Source organism: Oncorhynchus tshawytscha, linkage group LG05 (genome assembly GCF_018296145.1).
Source record: "Oncorhynchus tshawytscha isolate Ot180627B linkage group LG05, Otsh_v2.0, whole genome shotgun sequence".
Lineage (NCBI taxonomy): Eukaryota > Metazoa > Chordata > Actinopteri > Salmoniformes > Salmonidae > Oncorhynchus > Oncorhynchus tshawytscha.
In genome coordinates this window covers 19,501,573-19,518,619 of record NC_056433.1, presented here as the reverse complement: position 1 = coordinate 19,518,619, position 17,047 = coordinate 19,501,573, and the positions used below count along the sequence as shown (strand labels likewise).

The 17,047-nt window shown below is 39.7% G+C and overlaps 3 protein-coding genes across 3 annotated transcripts; all 3 read left to right on the top strand.

Moving 5' to 3' along the window:
* Positions 1-873: 873 nt before the first annotated feature.
* On the top strand, positions 874-1,921 carry LOC112251703 (trace amine-associated receptor 1-like). The gene has a single exon (XM_024422658.2). The coding sequence runs from the start codon at positions 883-885 to the stop codon at positions 1,918-1,920; it is 1,038 nt and encodes a 345-aa protein (XP_024278426.1). The 5' UTR covers positions 874-882; the 3' UTR covers position 1,921.
* A 535-nt stretch (positions 1,922-2,456) lies between these two features.
* On the top strand, positions 2,457-3,485 carry LOC112249854 (trace amine-associated receptor 13c-like). The gene has a single exon (XM_024419571.2). The coding sequence runs from the start codon at positions 2,457-2,459 to the stop codon at positions 3,483-3,485; it is 1,029 nt and encodes a 342-aa protein (XP_024275339.1).
* A 1,140-nt stretch (positions 3,486-4,625) lies between these two features.
* Positions 4,626-14,734, top strand: LOC112250112 (syntaxin-7). Its single transcript, XM_024419976.2, has 10 exons — positions 4,626-4,782; positions 5,486-5,599; positions 5,862-5,931; positions 6,054-6,144; positions 8,747-8,884; positions 11,355-11,404; positions 11,933-12,035; positions 13,640-13,712; positions 14,086-14,168; positions 14,281-14,734. The coding sequence occupies exons 2-10, from the start codon at positions 5,515-5,517 to the stop codon at positions 14,374-14,376; spliced, it is 789 nt and encodes a 262-aa protein (XP_024275744.1). The 5' UTR covers positions 4,626-4,782; positions 5,486-5,514; the 3' UTR covers positions 14,377-14,734.
* Positions 14,735-17,047: the final 2,313 nt, after the last annotated feature.

Sequence of the window (17,047 nt, the reverse complement as noted above, 5' to 3'; positions counted from 1 at the left end):
ACACCATCATTTCATAACCAATTGTTCAACAAGTCAACATGACTACAGTGTTTACTTGTCTCTTTGTTTCCCTCAGCTGAAAGGATCCTGACCAGAGCTCAAAATCATTGCTTAGTGTTTCCAATGAAATAATTGGGATTAAGGTATTGATTGCTGAGAACGAATTAAAGAAACGCGCAATATTTGTAGATGTTAAGGTGAGTATAAGTTTTAGGTTGATTGCATGGAGTCTGTCTATTCATACCACTTTTCATATTTTCAAAGGAGCAAGAATAAGAAAGATGACATTCCAAAACTATTTTCTTTCTTTGTGACCTTTCAATCAAGAACCACATACAGTATGACTAGGTGATGCTACCCCAATTATGCTTCATTAACTTCTGTGATGTGAAATTGTTGTTGATACTAGTCATTTACAGAAGTAGTGGTTCAAGTTGCATGATTACATTTACATACTATGAATATATAGTATAAAAGTTTGATAAAAACAGTGTTTATTAAATGTGTAACTATTTCATGAAGATAGTAATAGCTTACTATTTATATGGGAATGTGTTACCATAGCCATTTTTCCCTCAAATGCATTGCCCTCATTTGTGTTATTTTTTAAATAAACTGGATTCCGATGGGAAGCATTATCAGCAGGATGTGTTGTATTTTCAGAAGCCCAATAATCTGACTCAGAACAACGTTTTGGACCAGCAGTCAGTGTTCCGTCTGTTACAGTAACACTATTCTTACAAAACTTTAATTGAAAGTAAGTCCAGTTCATTTTGCAAACATAAATGTAGATGACCGATGAAAACATGAAAAATTTTGAAAAACACATTTAAAGATGTGATCAAATTGTTCCTTGTCTCTAGGCCTAAAACACCAGGTGGAATGGACTTCTCAAATACTTCGAACCTCAACAGCACTGTGAAATCACAGACTGTTTTCTGCTACGAGTCTTTGAGTGGATCGTGTGTGAGGTTTGCTCGACCCCTGAGCGTTCAGGTTCCGATGTTCACATCGATGGTGTTGGCCATACTGGTGACTGTTATTGGGAATCTTCTGGTCATCACCTCCATTGCACACTTCAAGCAGCTTCAAACCTCCGTAAACCAACTGCTCGTCTCCTTGGCTGTGTGTGACCTCCTTCTGGGAGTGTTTGTAATGCCGTGCAGTGCTGTGCGCTCTGTCCAGGGCTGTTGGTACCTAGGAGGGTTTCTGTGTAAGCTCCACACCAGCACTGATATTATGCTGAGCACATCCTCCATCTTCCATCTATCCTTCATCTCTATTGATCGTTACTTTGCTGTCTGCAGGCCACTGTCATACAGACTGATCATCACCAATAACACTGTATTGTTCATGATCACCACCAGTTGGCTGGTCCCTGCCATTTTTTCTTATGGAATGATCTTCCCTGAGATCAATCTGAAAGGCAAGGAGGATTTCTATGAAACACATGTCAAGTGCATTGGAGGCTGTCAGGTGTTCTTTAGTCCAGTGGCAGCTTTGGTAGCATCCTCCTTCAGTTTTTACATCCCAGGCATGATCTTGATTTGTATATATTCCAAGATATATTGGGTTGCCAGGGCTCAGGCCAGGTCCATTAAAGATTTATCTCGTCAGTTTAAAGAGGCAGACTCTGGACGTAGAGAGAGACGAGGGGCAAATATTCTGGCAATAGTAGTGGGAGTGTTTCTAATCTGCTGGAGTCCCTTTTCCTTGTGCCTCATCATTGACCCTTTCATACAGTACTCCATCCCCCCGATGTTGGGGGACACCCTGGTTTGGTTTGGATATTTGAACTCTGCTTTTAACCCTATTGTCTATGCTTTCTTTTACACTTGGTTCAGGAGGGCTTTGAGAATCATCATCAGTGGTCACATCTTTCACAGAGGTTCTTGTAGATTTAGATTGTATTCTGAGTAAAGTTTCAGTTGACATTGTATGATGTGTGTTCAAATTATTGTGGGATGTAACATGTGACAGTTATGCAACTAAAAGATAAAGCTTGAGTGAAAATGTAACACAGCTGCTTTTAACCTGTTTCATATAAAGCTGTTTGCCTGAAATAAATGTATTTCAATGCCTGTGATGTCTGTGCCTATCACCTTGTTTAATAGTGTTCTTTGTCTCCTCCTAGTGGCTACTTGAGGTACACACCGCTGGAACAGTAATTCCGATCTTAGCGCTCATGACATCACTATGTTACGAAACTATCATACTGTCATGCTGTATATTACTTGAATATACACATATAATATAAACAGATGTAAATCATGTAACCTATTATAACTGGCTGGTAGATGGGAAAGGGGTGTGCCCAAAATATGTCCAATACAGTATATAAACTCTGTCATTCTTCTAAGAAGACTGTGCTGGATTCAGCACCACTTACACACCTGCACCTGTGACTACAGTTGCAAGTGATCAGCTCTAACTTGAATGTCTTTTTGTTTTTGGCAATGGATATCTCACCTCATCAACATCTGGATCCTAAGATGTTCTGTTACCCAGAATCAAATGCCTCCTGCACCAGAGAAATCTTCAGTGAAGGGTTTCAAATTGCTTCATACTTTTTTTTTGTTTCTGTTATGCTGGTTACTATTCTAGGGAACGGTGTGGTCATTATCTCCATTGCTCACATAAAACAGCTCCATACGCCAACTAACATGCTTATAATGTCTTTGGCAGTTGCAGACCTGCTAGTTGGAGTAACTGTGATGCCTTTTAGTACAATTAAGGCTGTGGAGGGCTGCTGGTACTTTGGAGATGCTTTTTGTTTCCTGCATTCTGATATGTTCCTCACATCTGTTTCAATTTTCCACCTGGTATTCATAGCCATAGATCGATATGAGTCTGTGTGCAGTCCACTTCGCTATTCCACCAAGATTACTATACCAATTGCATGGCTCATGGTTTTTGCCAGTTGGGCCGTTGCTGCATTGTACTCCTATGGCCTACTATATTCCAAAGCAAATGTAAGAGGACTGGATGAATTCATTGCATCCATATACTGCCTGGGAAGTTGTAATCTTTTCCTTAATGCTCTGTGGGGCACCCTAGACACATTGATAGCCTTTTTCTTTCCGTGCTCTGTAATGGTGGGTTTGTATACCAAAATATTTTTGGTGGCAAAAAAACATATAAAAAAGATTGAAGACAGCCAAAAGAATTCCAATGAGGGAGGTAGAGGTGTGGTGTCTCAACGGTCAGAGCGGAAAGCAGCTAAAACTTTAGGCATTGTGGTGGGTGTTTTCATCTTTTGCTGGCTGCCTTTCTTTGTTAATTCCATAGTTGATCCATACACAAACTTTAGCACACCACCTATTCTCTTTGAAGTGTTTATCTGGCTGGGTTACTTTAATTCTACTGCAAATCCAATCATCTATGCACTGTTTTATCCATGGTTTCGAAAATGTCTTAATCTCATTGTCACATTAAAAATATTCAATAGAAATTCTTCCTATATAAATGTATTTGCTACTACATGATCTATTGTAAAGCTACATCAATATAATATACAACTATGTGTGAACAGTATGTAACTAACTTCATGCAAAAAAATGTGATTGTTTCATAATAGCCCTTTTTGGGCGGCAGATGAATTGTCCAGTTACTGTAATTTACTTCTCACAAAAGGATTCATGTCAATACATGTACAGTATGTGGCTTAGTGGCAGTTTAAAAAAAAACATAAGCTATGACCTGTCCACCTTGGATAGTGTGTTCAATGAGGAAAATGAAGAGAAGCATTTGATAAACCTCTTCTGAACATTATACTGCTGTCGATATTTGCCTGGTCTTCTTCATGTAATCTTGTTTAATTTATAAATCCCTTCTTATTGTATTTTGAATGTAGCATAGGCCTACCTTAGAATAAAGCGTATAAAGTACATAAAATGTGTCTTTGGATATTATTTTTTTTGTACCTCAATCATCTTGTGTCTAATCATATAATGGCTAGAGTTGAACTAAACAACCACAGGTACCCGGCTTCCAGTCCCATTGTCTGAGCTAGACATTTTTATCAAAGATGATCTATTATAGTGAGAAGACAGCTACTCTAACGATGGAAAAGCATGTCCTCGAAGATGGAAGGAGGAGGCGAGATCAAGCCATTGAGAGGGCAAATACCCATATAAACAACAGGCACAATTTAGCTTTAGCCCCGCCGTGGCTGATTATAAAAGGATATCCCGGTTGTTAGTGGAAATGGAAGTGAGATCCGCGTGACGTCACCTCCGTTTTTGGACGTTAACAAGGCGACACTACGTCTTAACTCCTCGTCCACATTTTCTGGATTGGTTGAACAGTGCAGAAGAGAACCTCTCCTAACATTTAAAAACAAATCTTATCAAGACCAGAATGTGGGGGATCTAGTTTCAGGAGTTTTTTTAATGCTTGCTGTGTTAGGTTATAAAGTTGTTGTTTTTTAAGTTACCGTAATGCCATGTGCGTCCAATTATATATGTGCATTTGTAACAGCCAAACCATTTATGAAACTTCTATTCGTTCAAATAAGCAAGACGTAACAAATTAGCAATAAATTACATTTGTGTTGACCAAATTCGACATTCTCATTGACCTACATGCACAAATTCCTCACTTCGTGGTCTTATTTTCGTGGAAAGATTTTGGGCGAAGTAAATCCTCTCACTTCACCTCTTGCACTATGATTTGATCTTTGCTGTAAAGCGGCTTAGAGTGGATCATGTGACTAGAAAAACATGACACACCGATCAGGAAGCAGTGTAGGCCGAGCAGACTGTCAAGACAGAACTCATTAAGGTAAACGAATATTTAGTGTTCCCCGAAATTTGCCATCAGCAATGTTTGGATATGCAAATGATTAGTAAATGTCGACCAGTGACAATTAAGCTGTAATTCATGCGACCTGAAAGGGATTTTAATGTTTACTGAAAGTTGTCAGCATTTGTGCAACTGGAGATACAACAATGTTCCTCTCTCTGTACGCTGCAGTATTTCCTTGATCTAAATGAACATGGCTACTTTACCATTCATGTTTTTAGCGTTTGATGAAATGTATATTATGCCATACGAGTAGCAAATAGACACAGTGGGGAGGGGGCGTATTTGACATTCATCCATGCCCAGTTATTCAGGCGTTCGTATTTCCGCATTTTTCTGGTCTAGTTTTTCAGGTTGAGGGCGTTAGCTTGCCCTGCCTGTGCTCTCTTCCAATGCCTGTATCTGATTGGACGGCTGGCTGATGAACTTCAACTAACCTTTTGCAGACTGTACTCTTGTGTACATTCATGTGTTTCTCTTACTGATGGCCTATTATGTTCCTCAACATTCATGGTTTATTCACTTAAAAACTATTTTATACAAGCATGGGGGATTTGTATGTATGTATGTCTATGGGAATGAGTTTTCATAATACATAAAGCAGGTGGGAGTGAATAGAAGTGAACTGAGGCAAGTCATGTGAGTGACTGACAACAATACTTGCAACATTTTATATTTCAAGGTCTTGGGGAGACTCCCAATGTGTCAACAATGGCCTACCAGTACGGAAAAGTGCAGGACCCAAATGTGCTTACTCAGACGATAATCTCCAACATCCAAAAGATCGCACAACAAAGTAATTGATACACATGGAAAAACTGTGCACACAACCACAACATGTAAATCAGTACAAACAAGTTTTGTTATATCCTCAGACTTTCGTAGGCCAATAGGCTACTACTATACATATCCTATGAGGCCTGGGGGTAGACTCAAATGTATTAACATATCTACATTATATTTTTTATTTTGAATGCATTTTCAAATGTAATGCTTTTCCTATTGAATGAACACACGTATTGTTTTGTGTCACAATATGTGTGCCTTGTTTCTGCCAGCATCTGAAATACAGAGTATTGTGGATAAGTTGGGAACCCCACAAGACACAACTGAGCTCAGACAGCAGCTGTGAGTTCTGTTTTAATCAGAATAAGTCTCTTATCTGTAACTTTTAAAGATGTTTTTACATGCAGGTATATGTATTATAATGGAATATTATCTAAATTAGGCTTTTGACTTTTCAAATGTAGGCAGCAGAAACAGCAGAATGTCAACCACCTTGCCAAAGAAACCGACCGAAGTGTGAAGCAATTTGGCTCTTTGCCTGTCACAACTGAACAGGTACTCAACACCTTTTTTTGTACAACAAGCAACAAAACGTATAGTAATTACTGTCATGTGCAATAGCAGACAGAACATTATTCACACAGTAATGTGAAAACAGCTAGGTGAACAGCACCTCAGTGTTCATTGGTCACATGTTAGGTGGGCTGGCCTGTGTTGTCCAAGCTGGTCCTAGGATGACCTGTTCCTGAGTCTCAAGTCTCAATCAACACAACTTGTCAATAAAAAATAATTGCACTTGTAGTAGTGCCCTCCGTTCACCTTTTATGAATGCATTTGTCATTAAAAGGGACAATCAGCAGTTGCTCTAAACCCCAAAATATAAGCTTGTTTTATTCCAATGTTTGTAAACAAAGTAAATGTAAACAAACACTGTATAGCATTAAAAAAACATGGTTAAAACTATAATTTTTATATCATGGATGGTCAGTCCTTGCATCCATATCTGTCTTTTAATTTGAGAGTGGTTACATTTCCCCAGTCCCATCCCCCGCGTTATGCCCAAACAGTGTTGGGGAGTATGCTTTGTTTTTGTTTTAACTGCTGATTGCCGCTTTGTATTTGCGTCTTTTACCTTAGCCAACTTTCAACAAACTTACCCTGCATTCTCAATGTTTTACTTTTATGAGAATATAAATTGGATAACAATTTATTTTCAAAAGAATGTCATTTAAAAAATATATATTTCTACTTTGTCATTACATGGTGTGCTGACACTGTATAATAGGAAACGATAAGGTACTCTGTTTTATCGGAGTGGCTGCAGTTCTGATTCCTCTGGAACCCGCTGCCGTGGGTTTCCCTCCTTTACTCACTGCTCTAGGCCTACTTGTTTGGCTCCCTGGAGAACAGGCTACTCTGGTGAATTTCAGTGATGAATGGTGCTCATTTAATAAAATTAAAGCTGAAAATGACAATGATAGCATTCTACATAACAGAACCAAATATAATAGTATAAGCAGTGGTCTGGTACCAACCAGTCGATCACCAAACATTTCTGTAGAAAAGCCAATGATAAAGCCTTGCGCTCCAATTGAGTGTTTTTCGATTCATGTTATGCTGTTGGTGGTAGGTGCAGTTGATTCAAGAAGCCCTGTGCGCCGGGTAGGCAAAGTGCTCTCATTTTGAACCATTTCATTTGTTTGAAGGGACAAACTCTGCCTACAGGCCAGACCAGGAGAGCTAAAGGATATGCGCCTACTGCGCTGTCCAATCGGATAGCTCTCTGCTGCTCTCTCCCTCCACTGAGACTAATGCCATGTTCAAAACAACTGGGATCTCAGAAATCTCCATCTTCAGTGTGTTCAAGACAACTGGGAACCCCGGGGGGGACGATATTTCACTGGGAACAATCCAACTCCGAATTCCAAGTCAGAAACTTGGGCATCTTTCTAAAGCTCAAGACTTTCCGGCCTGAAGATCACTGATATCATGAGTTCCCAGATGCAGCTACCATCAGTCCGGTAAAATAAAAAAGCAAATTATTTCAATTTATGGTCCACAGTGCTTCGCAAGTTCTACATTAGCACATCTATTTTGTTATAAAAGCTTGAGTTTTGAAATCAGGCATATAGCCAAAATGCTGTGATAATGTACTAGGAAATGTATTAGGTCTAGAACTGTTTTATATTAGGTTAAATGTTTTTAGTCATGTTTAAAAATCAATCTGAGCGGTAGGTCTCTGCTTGCTTTTTGACTGGGAAAGTGATCTTGACTCTGAAAAGGTTGGTGACCACTGCTGTATATAATTCAAAACAACACTGTACTGTGCAACACTTCATATTCCCATGAAATTGTGATTGAGATCAAATGTTTGGCATGCAGATGCTACATGGCCGTTTCACCGGTACAACTTGAAGAATTATCATTCACGATTGACAGTGAGAAATGTGAAGAGAGGGTGACCTCAAATGTGTGCGTAAAGTACAGATAAAGAAAAGCTTGCGCAGAACGTGTTTCGAATCTTTAGCTCTGCGGAAGAAGGTTCCAGGGGGGTACTTTCAGGGTGGTTACTTTTGGATCCGCCTTTATTTATATATACTGCTGGTGCACTATTCTTAAACACATTAAGACTTTATTTCCTGTTTTCGTAGTTGTGCCTTCTCGTTCAAGGAAGGCCCAAGGCACACTGCATGAACATTTTTCCTGACAGCAGAAATCCAACCGTTTTGAAGGAATTTCTGTTTGTGTGTGGTAAAGAAAGCAATTTTTGCATTCTTGTAGAGCTCACAAGGAAAGGTTGGAATGCACGCCATGGCAGGAATAAAACAGTTCTTACAAACATCCACATTTTCTGTTTTTCAATACTGTCCTGGATGTTTAATTTAGACAATGGAAAGACAAATGATGGGTTTAATTGCAAACACATTCTAGTTGTATTACTTGCTAACGAAAAAATATATTAATATTTTTCATATAAGTCTCACAATGAGTTGTTAGTATTTCATTTCTGCTTATGTAAAGTAGGACATGAGGGCCTGAGACGGAAGTCATAAGAATAATTCTCTATCGGTTGAGATTAAAGAGTGATGCTATGGCACAGTATCATGAACACTGTATGTGATGTTAACTCATTTGTTTACATATACCTCTCTTCTAGCGCCAGAGAAAGATCCAGAAAGACCGATTTATCAATGACTTCTCCAATGCACTGGCCAATTTCCAAAAGGCACAGAGGCAGGCTGCTCAGAAAGAGAAGGCGTTTGTTGCCAGAGTCCGTGCCGAGTCCAGAGTGTCGGTTAGTAATCATCAAAAATGTACACAAACTTTACTAGGTACAGACCAGAGGAGGCTGGTTGGAGGAACTATAGGAAGACAAGCTCATTTTAATGGCTGGAATGGAATTAATGGAACTGATTCAAACGTGGTTTCCATGTGTTTGAAACGTTTCATACTGTTCCACAAATTCTATTCTGGCCATTAGAATGAGCCCATCCTCATATAATAGCTCCTCCCACCAGCCTCCACTGGTACAGACCACACCTTCAACATTAACGTTTTTGTTTAATGCAGGAAAAGGTTTAAAGGTACTGGATGGGTGTGTGTGTGTGTGTGTATATATGTTACGTTACAGCCTTAATCGAAAATGGATACGAAAAAAAATCTTTGTCAATCTACACACAATAAATACCCCATAATGACAAAGCGAAAACAGTTTTTTTTTTACATTTTTGCAAGTGTATTAAAAATGAAAAACTGATACCTTATTTACATAAGTATTCAGACCCTTTCCAATGAGACTCAAAATTGAGCTCCTGTGCATCCTGTTTCCATTGATCATCCTTAAATGTTTCTACAATGTGATTGGAGTCCACCTGTGGTAAATTCAATTGATTGGGCATTTTTTGGAAAGGCACATACCTGTCTATATAAGGTCCCACAGTTGACAGTACATGTCAGAGCAGAAACCAAGCCATGAGGTCAAAGGAATTGTCTGTAGAGCTCCAATATAGGATTGTGTCGAGGCACAGATCTGGGGAAGGGTATCAAAAGATTTCTGCAGCATTTAAGGTCCCCAGGAACACAGTGGCCTCCATTATTAAATGGAAGAAGTTTGGAATAATGAAGACGAAACAAAATGTGGGATAAACTCAAGGGGTCTGAATACTTTTCAAATGCACTGTGTATATACACATTTAGTTACATTACAGCCTTATTCTAAAATGTATTATCGTTTTTTTTCTTCATCAATGTAAATGTGATATTTCAGTTTATATTTTTAATACATTTCCAAAAATGTCTAAAAAGCTGTCTTTGCTTTGTCATTGTGAGGTATTGTGTGGAGATTGAGGATTGTGTATATATATATATATATACACACACACACACACACACAAACAAACATTCATACTTATTTAATATATATATATATGTGGACATATGTGGACACCATCTCAAATTAGTGGATTCAGCTGTTTCAGCCACACCTGTTGCTGACAGGTGTGTGTATATAATCAAGCACACAGCTATGCAATCTACATAGACAAGCATTGGCAGTAGAATGGCCTCACTGAAGAGCTCAGTAATTTTCAACATGGCACCGTCATAGGATGCAAACTTTCCAACAAATCAGTTTGTTACATTTTTGCCCTGCTAGAGCTGCCCCGGTTAACTGTAAGTGCTGTTATTGTGAAGTGGAATCGTCTAGGAGCAACAAGAGCTCAGCCGCAAAGTGGTAGGCCACACAAGCTCACAGAATGGGACCGCAGAGTTTTAAATCATCTGTTCTCGGTTGCAACACTCACTTCCGAGTTACAAACTGCCTCTGGAGCAACATCAGCACAAGAACTGTTCGGCGGGAGCTTCATGAAATGGGTTTCCATGGCCGAGTAGCCGCACATAAGCCTAAGATCACCATGCGCAATGCCAAGCGTCAGCTGGAGTGGTGTAAAGCTTGCCGACATTGGACTCTGGAGCGGTAGAAACTAGTTCTCTGGAGTGATGAATCACGATTCACCATCTGGCAGTCCGATGGAAGAATCTGGGTTTGGCGGATGCCAGGAGAACGCTACCTACCAGAATGCATAGTGCCAACTGTCAAGTTTGGTGGAGGAGGAATAATGGCCTGGGGCTGTTTTTCATGGTTCGGGCTAGTCCCCTTAGTTCTAGTGAAGGGAAATCTTAACGCTACAGCATACTGACATTCTAGATGATTCCGTGATTTCAAATTTGGGGAAGACCCTTTCCTGTTTCTCACGTGACAATGCCCCCATGCACAAAGCGAGGTCCATACAGAAATGGTTTGTCTATGTGTTGAAGAACTTGACTGTCCTGCACAGAGCCCTGACCTCAACCCCATCGAACACCTTTGCGATCAATTGGAACAGCGACTGTTAGCCAAGCCTAAACGCCCAACATCAGTGCCCTACCTCACTAATACTCTTGTGGCTGAATGGAAGCAAATTCCCACGGCAATACTCCAACATCTAGTGGAAAGTCTGTTATAGCAGTAAAGGGGGGACCAACTCCATATTAATGCCCATGATTTTGGAATGAGATGTTCGATGAGCAGGTGTCCACATACTTTTGGTCATGTAGTGTATATACAGCCGTTGATTGGTGATAGGAGGAGTAGTCAGTTATTTGGTTGTCGAGAGGGGAGGAAATGTAAATGTTTCAAGTGTGGTCTTTCCTCCCAAACTGTAGTCACTTTACACATAAAGCCATAAATTAGAGAGCATCAGACTGACTGTTCTGTCCACCCTCAGGGTGGCTATCCTGACGACAGCTTTGGAGGAAATGGAAACGTCTTTGAAAGGTCAGAGTTCAGCATTTCAGTGGTCTCGTGCTTTTTGAGTGAAATAGTACACAGACATGCTGCACTAATCATACTGTGCAAGCTGTTTAAATACATCCCACTGTCTGTTGCCACATAACTGCATGCCGACAACAGAGGAAGGAACCACTGTAGACACTCATATTTAATGAATTTACCCAGAGTTCATAATCCTGATTCCTCTATTATTGCCTACAGTTGTGGAGAATGTAAACATCCTCTTTTACAGTTAAGATAATGTTTTTTATTTGGCCTATTGGGGTTTAGCTCTTTTTTATTTTTTTATTTCCTGACCTTTTGTTCTACTATGAATCGCTTAACCATTAAATGAATATTCATATACAAAACCCACAGTTGACTATTCTCTAACTGCTAGTTTATCTAAACATCCACTTTAGTGTTAACATGTCAGTCTTTATAGGCCCATCACTCTCTAGCCCAGACAGACATAGTGGGAGGTGAATGTTTGCTTTGGGTGGTTCACCACGTCTTCCCCATGTCTGACTACAGTGGGGGGCAGGCCCAGGTCCAGTCACAGTCCCAGGAGGTGGCCATCACTGAAGAAGACCTGCAGCTCATCCAGGAGAGAGAGACTTCCATCAGACAGTTAGAGGTGACAGCACTCTTATTACTCACCATTAGTGAACAAGATTCAGGGTTAAATTCTGATTTTGCTGGATGTCTTTCATTCCTTTAAATTATCTTATACCATAAGCCATACAGTGATCATAGCTTACCCCCCTATGTTTTCAGATAATATTTTTTTGACATAATGGACTGTAAAAACACCCTAAAATCAGCTCCAAGTGATTTTAATTTCAGAAATCAAATCAAACGTTATTTGTCACATGCTCCGAATACAACAGGTGTAAACCTTACCGTGAAATGTTTACTTACAAGCCCTAGAGTTAAGAAAAGATTTACTAAAGTAAAAATATTAAATCAAATCAAAAAGTAGCACAAGAAAATTACATTAGGAGGCTATATACAGGGGGTACCGGTACAGGTTAGTTGAGGTAATTTGTATAGTGACTATGCATAGATGATAAACCGCGAGTAGCAGCAGTTTAAAAACAAAGGGCGTGGGGGTCAATATAAATATTCCAGGTGGCCATTTTATTAATTGTTCAGCAGTCTTATGGCTTGGGGGTAGCAGCTGTTAAGGAGCCTTTTGGTCCTAGATTTGGCGCTCTGGGACCTCTTGCCTTGCGGTAGCATAGAGAACAATCTCTGAATTGGGTGACTGGAGTCTTTGACCATTTTATGGGCCTTCCTCTGACACCGCCTTGTATATAGGTCCTGGATGTCATGAAGCTTGGCCCCAGTGAAGTACTGGGCTGTACGCACTACACTCTGTAGTGCCTTACGGTCAGATGCCAAGCAGTTGCCATACCAGGCATTGATGCAAATGGTCAGGATGCTCTTGATGGTGCAGCTGTAGAACTTTTGAGAATCTGAGGACCCATGCCAAATCTTTTCAATCTCCTGAGGGGGAAAGGTGTTGTTATGCCCTCTTCACAACTATCTTGGTGTGTTTGGACCATGATAGTTTGTTGGTGATGTGGACACCAAGGAACTTAAACCTCTCGACCTGCTCCACTATAGCCCTGTTGATGTTAATGGGGGCCTGTTTGGCCCTCCTTTTCCAATAGTCCACAAACAGCTCATTTGTCTTGCTCACATTGAGGGAGAAGTTGTTGTCCTTTCACCACACTGCCAGGTCTCTGACCTCCCTATAGGCCCATCGTTGTCGTTGATCAGGCCTATCACTGTTGTGTCATCAGCGAACTTAATGATGGGGTTGGAGTCGTGCTTGGCCACGCAGTCGTGGGTGAACAGGGAGTACAGGAAGGGACTAAGCATGCACCCCTGAGGGGCCCCTGTGTTGAGGATTAGCATTTCCAAATCTGTTCCCAAGTATTCCCACGCATAATAGAGAGACACGTGAACTTATACCAATGCAACGAGGTATGAAATGATTATGTTTTAGTAAAATATTGGGCTTCTTGCTGTCAATTTGCAGTTTACAAATTACTTGTAATTATGTTCTGGCCCCCCGACCATCCTCTCAAGAAAAAATTGGCCCGCGGCTGAATCTAGTTGATGATCACTGCCTTATGCTATCCTGCAAATCACACTTACATAATGGATTTATATCCAGTCCATTTAATTTGTGGTGATGTCTGTTTATTCAATGCTTGTTTTCTCTTTTTTCAGTCTGATATTACAGATATAAATGAAATATTTAAGGACTTGGGAATGATGGTCCATGAGCAAGGGGATGTGATCGGTAAGCATACATTCAGTCATTTACTCCTCTAAACTTCTGACTGTTAGAAACTTTTCCACTTTCAAAACATTGACAGCATACGCCTACAGAGATCAAATACTGCATGTTTAGGAGTCTTTATGGAGAACAGTCTAATGAGTGTTCTGGGAAAAGAGGATGACAAACAGCTATGCTAGCTAGACACACACGATTATGTCCCACAGTTAAAACTGAAGGGATGTTAACGTTATAATGACATCATTTGAGAGGCTAGTCATCATCATGGTGTAATTCAAATGTTCTAACTTTTTCAGCAATATTTTCAAGAAAATATTCAACCAAAACTGAACCTCTGGGAGAGAATGACCCTTTCACTGTGCATTTATACCCCTAGACAGTATAGAGGCCAATGTCGAAACTGCTGACCTTCATGTTCAGAATGCCACCCAGCAGTTAGCACAGGCTGCAGACTATCAGGTAGGTAACATAAGAATCATTATTTTGAGGCTGAATAAATCATAATGCTTTTTCTGTATATTTTACAATACAATTTTCTTATAACGTTAAGTGTTTCTTTTGCCCCTTTCAGCGCAAATCTAGGAAGAAGATCTGCATTCTCATTGTCGTTCTGGCGGTTCTTGCTGTTGTCATTGGTTTAATCATCTGGGCATCAGTCAAAGGATGATGATGCTTTTCATATACTCTTTGGTCCTGGCATTTTATTGATTATTTAGGACTAAGTTTGAGTTACAAATCTCATGGCCATAATACTAAGAAGAATACACACAGCATAGACCTGGAATAGGCTTGTGTGATACAGTACCTGCTAATTATTATGGACCGTAGCCTAGTGTATGCACCAGAGGCCAAGAATTGTGCAATGCTAAGTAATATCTTGCATCACTTTTGCTGTCAAGTTCCTCAGTGCTGGCTTATTTTTCTCTTCAAGCCTTTATTTTCTATGAAGCAATTTATGCATTTTTATTTAATCTCACAAAGATTCTCACTGTATAAATAAATATGTACAGTGCCTTCAGAAAGTATTCATACTGCTTGACTTATTCCATATTTTGTTGTTAGTCTGAATTCAAAATGACTTAAACTGCTTTTTTTCCTCACCCACCTACACACCATATCTCGTAATGACAAAGTGAAAACATGTTTTTGACATATTTGCAAATTGAAAATGAAATGCTGAAATCACATTTTCACAAGTATTCACACCCCTTAGTCAATACATATTTTGAATGACCTTTGGCAGCGATTACAGCTGTGAGTCTTTATGGGTAAGTCTCTAAGAGCTTTGCACACCTGGATTGTGCAATATTTGCAAATTATTATTTTTAGAATTCTTCAAGCTCTGTCCAGTTGGTTGGTGATCATTGCTAGACAGCCATTTTCTTGCCATAGACAACTTAATTGACAACTGCAACTAGGCCACTCAGGAACATTCAATGTCCTAGTGTCTGTTGGAAAGCAGACTGAACCAGGTTTCCTCTAAGATTTTGCCTGTGCTTAGCTCCATTCTGATGTATTTTTATCCTTAACTCCGTATTCCTTGCCGATGATGAGCATAACATGATGCAACGTTTTCTGCAGTTTTACTTTAGTGCCTTATTGCAAACATGATGCAAGTTTTGGAATATTTGTATTCTGTACAGGCTTCCTTCATTGAGGTTAATATTTTGGAGTAACTACAATGTTGTTGATCCATCTTCAGTTTTCTCCTACCACAGCCATTAAACTCTATAACAGTTTTAAAGTCACCATTGGCTCCATGGTGAAATCTCTGAGCGGTTTCTTTCCTCTCTGACACCTGTATCTTTGTAGTGACTGGGTGTATTGCAACACCATCCCAAAGTATAATTAATAACATCACCATGCTCAAAGAGATATTCAATGTCTGCTTTTTATTTTTACCCATCTACCAAAAAGTCAGTGGACTTTTAGTCCAACTCAGGAGGTGCGCACACCACTCACCTCTTCCGAGTATATTACCCGCTAATGTTCAGTCTCTGGATATTAAGGTTGACGAGCTCAGGGCAAGGATTTCCTTCCAGAGAGACATCAGGGATTGTAACATACTCTGTTTCACGGTAACATGGCTCCTGGGATAAACTGAGTCCATTCAGCCAGTTGGGTTCTCAGTTCATTGCGCAGACGGGAATGTATATCTCTCCAGGAAGAAGGGCGAGGGTGTATGTTTCATGATTAACTACTCATGGTGTGATTGTGATAACGTACAGGAACTCAAGTCATTTTGTTGACCTGACCTAGAATACCTCACCATCAAATGCTGACCGTATTACCTCCCAAGAGAATTCTCTTCGGTTATAGTCACAGCCGTGTATATAACCTCCTCAAGCCAACACCATGACGGCCCTCAAAGAACTTCATTGGACTTTATGCAAACTGGAAACCACATATCCTGAGGCTGCGTTTATTGTAGCTGGGGACTTTAACTGAGCAAATTTGAGTAAAACGTTACCGAAGTTCTATAAAGGCTTTTCGCTACACCCGCAATAACATCTGCTTAACACGTGTATGTGACAAATAAAATTTGATTTGATAGGTGCCCATTTGTGAGACATTGGAAAACCTCCCTGGTCTTTGCGGTTGAATCTGTGTTTGAAATTCACTGCTCGTCTGAGGGAACTTACAATTATCTGTATGTGTGGGGAAACGGATGAGATTCAAAAATGTTAAACACTATTATTGCACACAGAGTCCATGCAACTTAGTATGTGAATTGTTAGGCTCCCCATAAGAATGGGGATGAATACTTATTGACTCAAGACATTTCATTTTAAAATGTAATACATGTTAGATTTCAGGCTGTAACACAACACAATGTGGAAAAAGTCGAGGGGTTTGAATACTTTGAAGGCACAGTATGGGTTATACAATTATTGTGGAACTGTGAATGTTTTTGCTGCCTCAAATGTGATCTGTTTTTATACAGCTCTTTCCGTTTTCACTTTCTTCAATAAAAAGCAGTGCAGCATTAGATGCAATGAGCTCTTAATTGCTGGCTTCCCTTTTTCCCCCATTCTGACCTTTGCCTACTAATCATCATTCTTCTTTAATTCCGTGTGATTTGGTCGTACGTTAGAACGTTGTGTAGCCTATCTGCTTTGTGTTTTCAATGGAAATGTTACATATCAAAAGTTTACTTTTTTATATACTTTTTCTTTTTGATTCTTGCTCTTGTCCAGTTTTTCTGAGGGAGGAAGCTTTACTGTACAATATACTCTTGAAACATGATAAATGAGCTAAATCAATAAAACCCTGATTTGTGTACTCAATCTCAAATGCTTAATTGCATTTTTCTTGTTGAACAAGGATTTTAGTGAAAA